Source organism: Pomacea canaliculata, linkage group LG3, assembly GCF_003073045.1.
Source record: "Pomacea canaliculata isolate SZHN2017 linkage group LG3, ASM307304v1, whole genome shotgun sequence".
In the NCBI taxonomy this organism is placed as follows: domain Eukaryota; kingdom Metazoa; phylum Mollusca; class Gastropoda; order Architaenioglossa; family Ampullariidae; genus Pomacea; species Pomacea canaliculata.
The window spans coordinates 28693680-28708266 of record NC_037592.1 but is presented as its reverse complement, the minus strand read 5'-3'; the positions used below and the strand labels follow the sequence as shown (position 1 = coordinate 28708266).

Sequence of the window (14587 nt, the reverse complement as noted above, 5' to 3'; positions counted from 1 at the left end):
GTATGTAGTAGGTGGGGATAAGTGTTTTGCACCACCAGGATCTGGAATAATCAAACACGGCTTTTGAGTCCACGTTTCCAGACTTGCGATGGTTGTATATCAAGCGGAGGTTTCTCGGCGGTGTTGAGTGAGAGAGTATTGGGGACTAGGGGCATCCAGAAAGCTCTCTCATTAGCATACAAATTCATGTTGAGTAAAAAAAAAAAAAAAAATAAAAAAGGAACCTCGCCCCTCCACACACACTGGCTGTACCTCGTGCTTGGGACTTTAAGTGAGGGATCAGATCACGTGGCCCTGTTTCACTAATGCACTTGTCCTGGTAGATTCCCGTTAATCGATAATCCCATTTTCTGGAACTTCTTCCTCCATCGTTTCTTGTTTGACATTTGTTGTTTTACAACAATTGGCGAGCGACTTTTGCAATGGTAAACCTGCTAGAGTGTGTACTAAGGCTACGTCTGGGCTCATGATACAAAACAAGTTATTATTTTACAAAAGGCAAAAGTCGAAATGCATGTCTATCTGGCTTTCTTTCCACAGCCTTTGTTAGCAGATGAACATAGAGGAAACGAGAGCTGGCAGATCATTTCCCGAAAACCCTATTGCGTTGTTTTTTTCTTTTATTGGTTTGTTTCCAATTTTCTTAGTTTCATCTTTCTTTTCTTCCCCGCTTGCAATCTTCAAGAGTAATTTTCTGTGGCCTGGTTTCCTTCCATCAAGCATAATGCCATCTCAGGGACACAAAGTCCAGACCAGGCATGCCAATTTTTTTTTAAATTTCGTCGCGGAGGATGCTCTCGAATCCTTTGAGTTAACGAAACAAAACAAAGAAATTTTAAAAAATTTGCGAGCAGCATCTAGTGAAAGAAAAAAAAATAGATGGAATCTGCTCCTTGTCAAGCACCATTTAATTTCACAATTTTCTTTCGTTGAGTTTGTAGTATAAAAGTGAAACAAAATCTCTTTCTGTTTACCACGCGCTTGCTGTTGTCTTCCATCTGTTTGTCCATCGTTTGTTAATCAATCAGTGTTCCTCTTCCTTTCTCACTCTCTTTAGCTCTCTCGCTCTCTCGACAAATCAACTTTTAACTTTATCTCGAGTTTAAATTGTTTACTTTTTCTGAGTTGTTTATCATTATCACCTTCTTGACTTCCTTCCAAGTGGATGTGCATTCTTCGTTAAAAAGAACGCTAACTAGATAGCGATACAGGTGGGAGAAAGAAGAAAAGAAAAAACAGGCTGTGAGAGAAAGGGGTGGAAAAGAAAGAAGGAGAAAGAAAAGGAATCGATAATGTTTCATTGCCAAAAAGGATTTATTGATTTGTAAGCGAGCGTTTACTTGTGGCTGCTGTTTGTCCGGGCCAGCACAACAAACAGAGAGTTTCGGGCCTGGCAGCCATGACATTACCCAACACGTCTCTGTACGCTGCCTCGTCTGATAAGGCGCCAAAAAAAATATCTTCTCCATGTTTAATGCACAAACAGGACCTTACAGAGGAGAAAAAAACCACGATACATTATGGCACGTTTAGAAGAAGAAAGAAAGAAAACCTTCAAGGGCAAAATAAAACGCCAGAAAGGAAAGAGGATTTGTGAATTTTTAAGTTATGGAAAGTAAGCGGAACCTGATATAAAGATGCCTGCTGAAAGGTGATACCGAGTTTAGCGAGGGGAAGGATGCAGGCCACGTTACCCTGCCCAGACGGGCAACAGGTCATACGATGGAGTGAGTCAGGATGGAAGGACCAGAAAAGCGCAGCACGAGGTCAGGTATCAAGATCTGGACTAGTGGGGTGCACATTTGGGCAAAACTCAATCAAGATACTATTTTGTAAACTCTGGGTGAATAATCCACTTCCGTTCACGAGATACATGATGTCTGTAGGAGTAAATTTTGACAAAATTTTGGGTAATTTCCAATCAGATTAGGTAAATTTTGCACTGATCTGATCTTTACCGAATCATTGGTACATAAATTTCATCCTAGTAGTTCTGCCTGCGTCCGTTTGTCTGAAATGGGAACAACCAACAAAATTTTCAAAATTCTTTTGAGCAGCGTTGATCAATGCAGAGACGCTGCCAAATACGATGATGTTAAAAGATTGTTACTTTCTGAATCACATATATATCGTATATATCTAACAATATGGAGTACTATGGCTAAATGACTGTCGACTACAATATCAGCTTGCTAGCACAGAGCCATAGACACAGGGGAATGGGGAGGGGTAGGGGATAATTACATGATGTGAATACAGACGGGGAGGGGTGAATGATGGATGGCTTTAAGCTGGTCCCAAGGCACTACAGCATAGTTTCACATTCAGACGCAGACACCAGAAACCTACGGAACGTTTAGAATTTTTTTTTTTTAATAATTCAACGGCGCCAGGAACGTCGGGAAGTTTGCATTTACATGAATATCTCCACTACGATTAATGAGAATTTTTTAAAAGGACAAAGTGCAGAACAGTTTGTTTTTTTTTTTTTTTTTTAAATGCCGAGCATATTTAGGTATCAAAACACAGCGCAAGTATGAATGAGCATGGATAGTAGGATTGCTGTCTGTCCGCCGAGACCAACATTTAGATCTTGCGAGTTCTCCGCTGTTAGTCTCGGCGAGCCTAAACAAAGAATGTGACTAAACCGGAAGCTTTGTAGTAGCATGCCTCGTTTTAGTAGTTAACTGAGAAAAAAAATCGTCTGCCAGCAGTCCAGTAATACGAGTTCATGGAATGAGGGATCCGAATCGCGCCATCTCGAGATGCAGACAGTTTTGAGATAGCAGGCCGTATACGCATGCGCACATTTCCGCCAATTATTTCCACAGTTTCTTTGAACAGCTGGCGGTTTGGGGATCTCCAAGCTTTAGGAAACATCAGGCAGCATCGCGGCTGGAGTCTCTCACATTTCACACTAATCTTTGAACATCACTGCCTATACCCACCCGTCCGTCCATCGCTGCTGCTCTTGACAAATTGAAGTTCTTGAGAATAAAATTTTCTTGAAGCCCTGCAAGCGGTGGCATGAAACCGAGAAGCTTTGAACAAGAGGGGAAGACGACGGCCATCGCGAGTCACGTGTCTGTACACGTGATCAAACACGGAATCCTCATTATGATCCCTCAAGTTACAGCTACGTTCTCTATTCGTTTTATGTGTGTTTCAACATTCATCTACATGTTTTTAACACTTCTTCTCTACGTTCGATTAGGAATCAGTGCCATGCACTACAATAAGGTTAAAAAAAAATTTATTTGTTGTTTTACAGTGCGGTCTCTCTGAGAAGCACTCTTCGGGGTGGAGTCCGTAACCCGAAAATTTCAGCAGTGTTGTCCGCCCCGTCCGTCAAAGTTTATTTTTTTCCTAGAAAAAGAGAGGAGATAATGTGACATTTACGAGCAGAGAAAGACTTTAGGGTAGCTAAATTACAGGCAGAAAGGAACTGACACCCGTCACCCTGAATTAAGGAACGAAGCCCTGGTGTTACGAGAGAACGAACTCTTACAAATCGCATCAAACACTATCAGAACGACAGCTGTAGCCATAAAGTTACGGAACTCTTAAAAAAAGTCTGTTTAGAAGAAAAGAATCTAAGAAAAGAAGAAAAAAATAGTGAAGAAAGAAAACGGTTGCAATCACTGTAGTAAAACCCATATTTTAAGAAAAGAAGAAAAAGAGAATGATAGAACAGCAATTAAGATGGAGAATGAGGTACAGGAAAGACCTTCAAATGTTTCGATTTGAACATTACTTACAAAACAAAAAGAATAGTTTCTATGCGTTTCATATTCAAACTTCTCGAGAAAGTATATCCTAAATAAAGTTTGTAACCGGAACACGCGCCTGATGTACTGCTCATCCCTCAGGACCCATCAGCCCCGAGTCTGACCTCGTGAGGAAAAGAAAAAACGAACCACTGACCGGTAATGATTTTCTCTTTCATCTACCAAGTGATATCAAAGAGAAATATTAGTTTTTTTCCAAATTGTGGTTGGAGGGGCTGCTAACATCATCATGCACACAAAAGAGATTAAAGTTGTGATGTCACTAATGTACACACAGAAAATATTTAATTTGCTTATGATCACACTTTTCTCAATGTTTGTTTCGTTTATGTGTTTTTGTATGTTTGTGTGTATGTCTGTGTGTGTGTGTGAATGATCAATCGTTCTTCTGTAGACTGGTAATATGGTGCACGTGGTGTAGAGCATCATGAACAGAGCTCAGCAGGTTGCATGTCTCACACACTCCACATAATTCCTGCAATCCCTCTTTAGACAACTTCTAGCGACAGGTCTGGCAAACAACTGAATCAATACCAGCTAGTTCCCTTTTGAAAAATATTTATGCAATATTTTGACATTTATTAGTTCACTCTATTTCTGCAGAACAAATGCAGTTTTCATGTGTAACCTTTTCACTTAGAAGCTTTTAACCGAGTTGTTTATTTTATGAAAATAGCTTATTCGTGCTTAAAGAGATCAAATAGAAGCACAGTAGTTCTGGTAATTATCACGAAGAAGGAGTAAAATTTATACACGTGTAAATATTACAACATATTTCAAATAATGTGTGAATTTTGTGGAAAAGAGATATGCGGTTTATAATTCTTAGAATTTCTAAAATATTAGAAAAACAGTTTTAGCGACCTGAGCAAATAATCAAAATTAGTGTTATTGTTGTTTTTCTTGTTGTGTTGGTGGTGTGTGTTCATGCGTGGGTGTGCTTCAGTGGGGTGGCGATGAGTTTTGCCCACTCTCATTCGATTATGGCGGAACCAGGTTGTGAAAATTGTTTTCATTTTCTGTACTGAGCTTCTGCCGGTTACCCCACTAATTAGAAAAAGAAAAACAGAAGTTACTGCCTATTAGTGTTAAGCTCCAACTATAATGTTTTAGAAAAAAAAAAAACCCCAGAAGCATCGCTGGCTCTTCAGTTACATTCCAATTGCTCCACGAAGGATGTTCAGGTCTGAAAGGAAGGGATAACTTCCTCTCAGCTCAGAACAATCTCAGCTGCATCGCTCCCACCCGCTCCTCCTCCACCATCCTCTACCTCTACCAGGCTGACAGATGCAACCACCTACACCTCACCCACAGGCCACTTCAGTGCCTCGTAAAGTTTAGCGGCGACGACGGGGAATGGCTGTCGTAAACTCCTACTGACATCTTTTACTTTCAAACGATTACCGTGACATTTCTGCGTGCATGAAAACACATGGTGAACACGTGCAAACATGCACGACTCACTCATTCTGATCACAAAAAAAAAAAAAAAAATCCTAACAGTATTGAACTGAATTTGTGAAATTTAGAATATCTCCTCCTGTTCTCTGTCTCTTCCTCCTTCGTCAAATACTCCCCTCCCTCCATTATTTGTTGGGTTGGGACCGTCGCTCCTTCCCTGGCCTGTCTCAGCATCTGTGTAAGTGCATGATGGGTAGCCAGTCACCTGTGACCCTGTCACCTGATACCCTCCACATCGTGCAGTGGACGTGAACAAGACTTCTCACTGTCGTCCGCTGGAGAGTTCAGGCAGGAGGAACGTGAGTCGACTACAATAATGAAGACCAGTCTGTGCACCTGGAGCTTCCTGTGGTGGGGGGAGAGGTCAATGGGAGGTTTTCCCCTCTTGTCATCTATCACTTGTCTAAGAAACTGTTTGCGGTATATAACAGATGGTCAATGGTTCATCTTACATATCTCTTTCTCATTCTCTGTGTGTGAGAGAGAGAGAGAAAGAAAGAGTGTGTAAATGGACAGAAAATAAGAATTCAACTGCAACAGAACAATTTTTTGAATTTTAAGTGATTAAAATCTTTAGTTTTCTGATAGCAATATTGATGAATAAAAATTTTCTTTTTTTAGAAAAAGTTTTACTCACTCACTCCCTCGCTCATAAAAAGTCAACCTACATGTCATCATCAAAGCCATGCGTATGCCGCAGTCTCTACCCTCGTGATGCAGACAAATAAAACTTACAATTCATATCCATAACAACATCTAACGCCCTAAGGAAATGTCCAAGTGAAGAATATATTTTATTTTTAAAGGCGAAAAGCCCAGACTTTCACTTCTGATCCTCCATGTCCCACCAAGTAATCTCTCTGCTCCAGGAGATCAAAAGAGCTGATGTCGAGAGGCTGCGAGGAGAGGGAAACAGTGATGGATCTCGCATGTCAAAGGTCAGCACAGAGCCTCCACTCCCCGCCTGCAGCTTGCCTATGCTTGTTACAAATTCATGTCTCTCCTGCCACCAGATAATGGCATAGAAATGAAGCTTATTTGCCGGCTTTTCTGCAAGTTGCGCCGCCAAGACGTCTGGAATCTCACTCTGGGAGGGTGGGAACCGGTTGTTGAAGAGGAATTACTGAGATGGCCGTGGAGCAGAATGGTCCAGTTGCACGCTGCTCCGTCTGAGATGCAATCTTGCCAATTGTCTTGCATGTACACCTGTATAGCTGTTCGTTCATCTGTTTGTCTCTCTCTCTCTACACCAATCTGTACTGCTTCAATTTACATACCAGCAAATGTTTGACGGGTGGTGGTCGGGAGCACTGGGATACAATCGGGGTGGGGAATGAAATAAGCGAGCGAAAGGTCGCAGCACTTGCATCGGAGGCAATGGCAAGGATCATCGACATTTTATCCTCCGCGATTGTTATTAATGACCAGCACTTAGCGTATGCATAACGGTTACTTAAATTGCTCCCCGTCTAATCCCGACGAAACTCCTGCGCTTGTTGGCCGGGATATTCCGAGAGCTTTCGTTCCATTGTATTCTTGTTTACTTAGTTTTATCGTTTCCCATTTGCAAGTTTAATCAGGGGCCGATTGTTCCCAACTGGCAGATTTTGCCGGAGAAAGGAGAGCCTGGTGGTTTACTGTCTCTTCACCGCAGGAAGAATGAAAAGTAAAACTCACGCACATTCCCCCTTCTGTCCTTCCAATTCTTTGTCATAGTCTTCTTCTGTCTCTCTATCTACACACGCACAACACTCACGCATTGATATACATATACATGCAAACTCCTGCTTATACTCAATGCCACCCTTTCTCTGACGAACAAACACACTTTGTTCCTTCTTTCTTTCTCTTTTACACAAACTAACTCTGCTCTCCCCCTCTAGTTTTATATTTTTTTTTTTCTTCATGACTTTGTATATATATAAATGTCTATTACTTTATGTTTCTAGAAATCTCTTTCAATACTTTTTTTTTGTCTTTCTTTTCTGTTCCTCTCTGCCACATAAACGAACGCACATGGGAACAAGTCCCTTCCCAGACTGAAGCCAAGAGTGGCACCCCGGCACTTTCCAAGTTCTGTTCATTAGCTCAGTGCAGGAAGTAAGTCAATCTTGACTTACCATCAACAAGAAGACTGGCAGCCAGTGAGTGTTTACGCTACCAGCCCACTTCTTGTAGTCTGCCTCCGCCCTCTGTAACAAAACTTTTTGACAAATTTACGAACCAGGCTCCTTCAATCTCGTTAGGCCACGTCTCGTGCGGAGTGTGGTAGGGTAGGGGCAGGAGAGAGAGAGAAAAAAAAAGACAGTTACGCCCTGGTAAGTTGCGTTCAGGCTTATGAGAAGGTCGAGACCGGAGGGAAGAGAACACGACGGGGGTTATCAAAAGTCTCGTTAATTGCTGGAAAATAAATAACCCTTATAACCCTTACAGATGGAATTTCTAGTAAGACCGGATGCTACAATGAAGGGAGGGGTGGGGTGAGGGGTGGAGAGAGAGAATGAGTGTGTGCGCGCTCTCACTCTCGAGCTGTAAGTAAATATTGCAGATGTGGTCCCAAAGAAGCAATTAAAGAGGAAGGCAGGCCATCAAAATGCAATTATCAAACATTTACCCCTATCATTAGTGTGTGACATTTTCTGATGTTACACAGACTGACGGCGGTGGTACCAGCGGTTCTTCGTTGTATATCCGTCAAAGCCATTACAGCACGGGGCAACTATGCTTCTGCTTTCACCATCACCTGACAACACCATCGTAGAGAACCAAGAAATGAATGAAGTAGGATGACAATTTGACACCATCGTGAAAGACGTGCATCTTACAAATGAAAAAAGTTCTGCCACAGAGACACCTGTCTGTTCACAGCAACAGACTCCCGCACATCATCATCATCATCTTCTTCTTCTTCAACATGATGCCGACGACGAAGAGGAAATGGTGACATCACCCTTCTATCAGGTTGGGTGGGAAGCAGCCTGTCTAGCAACACGTCAGGCTGCGATACTCTCCCACAAGGGTGATAACTCGGAAAGTTCCTCCCCCTTTTATCTTCAGCTAGCTACAATGATTTACTTCGCTTGGTAAAATATATTCTAATGCATTGCGATGGCAAGTGAATGTGTGTGTCGAGGGGAGGATGTATGCGAAGGCCAGTCGCTTGCTTTGCAGACCGGAACACATCGTGGAAAACTCAAGGAGAGTCCCTATGGATGAGTTCTCTTCGGTCTGGTAGTAATTAGGCGCCCGACAGGGACTTGCCCTTATCGCCTGGCTGCTTGTAGATTTTCTGGGTGATGTCGATGGTGTGCATATGGCCAGGCGCACAAAGGGGTGGTGTGAATGAGGTTGGTGACCAGCGTGACAGAGTAAGAGAGGTCACGTGGTCTGTCACTCTGTGCTGTTGCCAGACCGTGTGTCGAGCCAGAATATCTTATTGGTATTTGGAATTGCGACTTGTTAGCCTGGGAAAAGTTTGATCATCTGTCGGCCATTTCAGCAGTTGTTTCGTTGACGACAATGATCCGTGAGGTAGGAGCTCCCGTCAGCAGTCCATGCATTCAGGAGAAGAGGTCCCGAAGAGATGTTCTCTGGAGGAAAGTATTCCATGGTCCGTATGTATAAAGTAAAAGCCAGTCGATGCTCCTGGAGTCAGGTAGGGAATCGTCTCATCTCCTCAGTTGTATAACGGGGTCCAGACTGTTACTTCTTTGTAACTACTCCACCCTGCTTTACAATTAAAGTGACAAGGTGCTTGTCACTGATGTCCCCCAAGTTCGCTCGGGGTAACGAATTACTCTCACTTCATAACTATGGCCCTGGAGGTTCACCCTCTCACGACATGCCGGACTTGCGATGTCTCATTTTCATCGGGTCGTGTGCCTATTTGCAAAATGTCCAGCTAGACGCCACTGCCAACAACAAAATTAACATTTGTACGATCGGAAGTCGTCGACCCTCTATTTCAGGCAGAATGAATATGCCTAACTCTTAGTTCTGGGGCAGGCTGACCGAAATAAGAGGAGTCAACAAGCTACACTAGCGCCCAGCTGCTCGAAGGCTGGTACACATGTACGTTATGGACCCAAGTTTCTTGTCTTTCCTTTCTTCTTCAACCTCCCTTCCCCACAACTCCCTCCCCACATCTGCTATGAGGTAAAATGTTTGTGCATGAATACATATTTCTCTTTCCATACTTCTCTTTGTTGTTATCTTTATTACATTTTCCGAGGCAGGGTGGCGGCCAGGCTAAAAACAATCTGTCTGTCTAGCCTTACACTACAGTTTATGGAGCAAATGAAAGGCACGTTTGTGACTCCTCCTTCCAATGTAGGAACCTACAGATGTCTTATCTCTTCATCTTGAGACCAAGAACTCATAACCGAATATTTTTTTGGAGAGAACAGCCATTACTTCGTTTCACAAAGTATTTCTTTATTTTATCCTTTACTTCTTGGTTTTGTTTGGAGCGATTTCACCCCGTAATGAGGTGAGAATGATTGCACGCGGCAGTGGAATGTTGAGGCTGACTGTGGTTTTGGCATTTCGCCGTCCGGCACTACTTTGCGTCCATAACCCCACGTGGGTTCTAGCAGGGGCAAGATAATCTACATAATCGTCTCAACTATTGAAACAAATGATAAAAGTAGGTAATGGCCTCCAGAACCACCACGGCACTACATGGCTGCGCCCGGGAAGTAATACATTGTTTGCGATGATCGAGCAAAAGATAAACAAGTAGAGGCAACTACTTCTTTGTTTGTTTTTTCTTCTAACGATATACTCTAATGCTTCAGTGGCATGCTAATTAACATGGACGTAAAGCTTGCCAGATTATTTCGCGCACCTGTTCACCTACCAACAGTCTGTGTGTGTGTGTGTTTACTGGCGATTAACATCGGCCTACAACACCTGTTACTTCAGGTGGATTCCACAGCAACAGGTGTTAAGCACTGAACAATTTTGGGTTAGTTAAGACCATCCTTGAGAACAACTTCCAGAACACTCAGAATAAAGTAAAATCTGGCCGGTCAGGACCATCCTTAAGTAACACTTACTGGCCTATGATATGTAGTATGCCAGATATAGGTACTTATATCGTAGCGTGGAATGGAAATCATATACACTAGATGAAGCTGATTATATCAAACCAAAAATGAACAAAATATGTCAGATTATCGTGCCATATTTTTGGATTAAATTTTTTAACAGTTAAATATTACGAATTAGCGATGCATGGGAAAACAAATTATCAAAAATTTCCCCTTGTGCCAGAATTTGTGCTACGACACTGGCCTGAATAAAGAGTTTTGGAGTTTGGAACTCTGGCTGTAGCGGTCACAGATATTTTAAGAATAAGAAGAAATGAAGGAAGAACAGGATGAAAAAGATCTGTGGGGCAGACACGAATAAAAAAATTAGCCACATTAAATACAATGCCTTTCGCTAAATCATCTACATATTTCAAGCCGACACACGAGCCAAGATTAAAGGCTGACGCACACTTGGTGGTTTTTACAGGCTTGCGGTAAGAATTCTCAGCTAAGACCAAGAAAACGTGTGTGAGAACGATACAGCAAACCCTGGAAAAAACTCCCCTGCTCCCCCTCCCAAAAAAAGGTACATAAACGTGCTGCGAATGACAACCCTACTATCGCATACAATCACCAGGTGATGCCTGCGGACTGAGGGAGGAACCAGCAAGGGGAAATCACTGTGCGTGGCGCCCTAGCGTGACCGGTCTTGCCGTCAACAAAGGGAGGAAATCCTGACGGGGAGATAACTGATGTGGAGGGCGCGTTGTTGTGACAAGGCGAGCTGGGTGTCTGGGGAGGTTGGGTAGCAAAACAAGACTGAACGAAAGTGACGGCTGCGAAACAGCTGGCTATCCCTCCCCAACCTCTCCCTCCTCCACCAACACCCACACACACCCAACACCACTTCACCTCCATCGCATGTTGTGGATCATCGCTTGGACTCATCGCCAACGGGGCCTGGCGGTTCCTCTAGCTTGGCGGGTACCTGTCGGGGTGATATAATACCCAGACCCCGCACTCGAGACGGGCGACCCCAGCTTTCTTCTATCCCTGCCCTTGTAAGGGTTACTGACGAGAGGCACTTAGGTCGTGATGACAGCGTTAATTTAGACTGTGGTCTGACACGGGGCTTCTGTTCACGTGCCCGGGAAATAACGATCATGTGACGTGAGTGAACATAGTACAGACGGGTACACAGAAACACCAGAACTGCAGTTCACACCACACCTGTGTGGAGCACGTATTGACGGACACACATAAACGCACAGACTGACAAACATCAGATGTAATCAGCTTTTCTCTTTCATTGTGTGTGTGTTATATCTAGAAATAGACAGATATCAGATCAGGTGAGAAATAAAGAACAGGTGAGAGAACTACTTCCTGACCTTTGTCGGCGATCTTGAACTCGAAGCTGTCGCTTGTGGCATTAACACCGAACTTGAGCACGTACTCTATCTGATCTCTGTTGATGTCACCTGTACGACACACAAAACATTTGCATCAAACGACAGAAAAAAGTCAATACCTTGTCAGAACATTATCATAATTCATAAATTTGCTTCTTTTAACCAATTTCAAGCGAATGAAAGAAGGAAAAAGAATTAATATATCTTTCTTAAAAGATGGAATAGATGAATTAAAGAGAGAACGAAAAAAATGAATAAGGGAGGATACGAAGTATACAAAGATATAAGAAAAAAGACTTTTATCAAATCTGTTTACGTTTAACGGAGACAAAAAACAAACAAAAAAAAAACAAACAAACAAAAAAAACCCAAAAACTAAAAACAAACAAAAAACAAAAACGCAAAACAAGAACAAAAAAAAAAAAAAACACCAAAAAAACAAAAAACAAAACACACACACAAAAAAAACGTACACACAACTTCTTATAAATGTTAAATTATAATCAGTACGCTTTTTAAACAGGTCTTCCAAATCGGATATACATTGTCGAATATTTAACTATTAAAAATATTTCCATGACTGTCGTATATACAAAAGTCCGTTATAGAAACAGATTTTAAAAGCACAGTGCCCCAGACATTCAGTATTTCCGACCCGTGTGTTCAGGTAATCGCAGTCACGAAAGGCTCACGATTTCTAAGGAAGACATTAAGAGTGCTCTGGAAGGGAAAAGACAGGTGTGTTCTCCAAGATGGAATAATCAGCGATCAAGACCCTACCTCAGGTCTCTAAAAGAATGTTTTTAGAAGTTCCTCTAGGAAATTTGCGAACAATTTCCCCAGACATAGACAGATGATCGCTTTTCCTCGCAGACGAGGAATAGGGAAGTCACTCTGCGGGTTTTTTTTTCTCTTTCTCTTTCTCTTTCTCTCTCTCTCTCTCTTCCTGCGTTACTTAAGAGGATTGAGATAAGCCCGAGCATACTTAGTCCATCCTTCAGGCTCAACGATCCTCTCTTGGCAGCTAATTAACGCGCTTTCACGACTGTGGCTGCTACAAGAACCTGCAAGTTCTCTGTCTGGCGTGGTGGTGGTCACTGGTAACGATGAAGGTGTAAACTTATGCACGTGTTTATGTTTTTCCAGCACGTGCTGCCCTTCCTTTATCAAGAGAGAAGCTAATTAACGTTAGCGAGAGAACACGCCAAGGGAAATAACTCACGGACAGAGTATGATTGAGGAAGTTTTAACTTTTTCTGAAACATTTTTCTTTTCTGGAAACGAGCACTTTCCTGGCCTAGATGACTGCGACTGATATGATGGATAAGCTGCAGCAGCAGTTAAAACTGATCACCGGAAGTAAAGTGAATTTAAATAATAATAAAGACGGTGATTGGGAGATACGTCGGCACAGGTCAACGCGTGACCTCTCGATTCTGATCGTCTCTGCTGCGGAGAGTGACTACACTCAGTAAAGCCTCGAGGGACAGGTAACAGTTCAGAATTTATCACGCAGCCCCAACCCCGCCTCCTAAATGGTTTCGCCAGATCCTCAAACATCCTCCTGCTCCATCTGCGACTGTCCAGACTTATCCACAACGTCTTCTTTGACTCGTTGCAGGCGGACGGCGCGCGCGCATCTCTCCTATTAAACTGCAATAGATGTCAACCTCAGCACGCGCCATGGGGTCGGCACCACGAGTGTTCCTCATGCCTTTTCCTTACTTTTAGACCAGCCTTCGCTTTTCACAAGGTAAACGGGTTCTACCGACAGTATGAAAAAAAAAAAAAAGGAACTCGGACAGGTTGAACCCTCGTGCAAGCCGAAGAGTACGCTCGGAGCTGAAGCCGTTGGAATGTCTTTTCATTTCTGCGTAAAGACATGGAACAAATAGGGTGATTGCACGAGCAGATGTTGAAAATAGATGAATCACGTATGAGTACCAAGTTTAGGGAGGATGGGTGGGAGAAGGGGTGAGGGCGAAGGACGGAGTGAGTGATCGGAGGAATGAAAAAGCGGCGACAACAACACAGCGATGCTAGACGAGAATGACAAATAAGATGGATGGCGTTGGTGAAGCGATCGTCTGCTAGGGAGCTTTCTCGGTGCGTGGTCAGCAGGCCACTCACGACCGGGAGTCAGCTGTACTCAGTCACAAGATACGCCCCTCCTTCGGTCGTGGAGGGACACAAAAGGTTAAGGTCGCCCTTTAACCTTTTTTAAGGTCGTTGCGATGGAGGGTGAGGGTGAGGGTGAGGATGATGTGTTAGAGACCTCACTTTTCTCGAGGCCAGTTTTATGTCTCTCCCTCGCTGCTTTACCTTCCTCCCTTCAGGGAGTCAGGTACCCATTCCCGACAGATGGTCGACTGGGAAAATTTGCTGTGCCACATACAGTCCTGAAGGAGGTTTCAGTGATCAAAAAGAGAAAGAAAAAAAAAGATAAAGAAGGGGTAAGGTGACAGTGAGAGAAACGAAATGAAAGGAAGGACTGTGAAGAGGAAAAGATAAAGATGACAGTACCCGAGATAAATGGAAAAGGTAGACATGAAAGGGGAAGATTCAGCAAAGAAGAAAGATAGAGAAGACAGTGCAAAAGAGACGGAAGCATTTTTCTTCCGAATGTTTGTGTTTATTCGCAGCGAGAGATAAACTGCAGGGCGTTTGCTGCCACCCTCTGGTGGGCACGTGTTCAGCAAACGGCGTGTCTGCGGTCCACTACATCAACCTCGGGAGCAGTTGCCAGCTGCAGCACCATGCAGACATGTGGCCGGCAGCCCCAGAACACACTCTGTTTTCCTTTTTCTCCCAATGACTTCCATGAACCTTAGAGTTTCTCGTCCTTCCATTCTCTGCTTGTGCGTGTGGGTGTCTGAATGTCTACCTGTGTGTC

General features: G+C 43.2%; 1 protein-coding gene across 1 annotated transcript in view; it reads right to left on the bottom strand.

The window, feature by feature from the left end:
• The window catches only part of LOC112559602 (FRAS1-related extracellular matrix protein 2-like), a 113471-nt gene that overhangs the window by 46167 nt on the left and 52717 nt on the right, over positions 1–14587 (bottom strand). Inside the window, 1 exon segment of the mRNA XM_025230936.1 lies at positions 11674–11763. Within this exon segment, the coding sequence (XP_025086721.1) occupies positions 11674–11763 (90 nt within the window).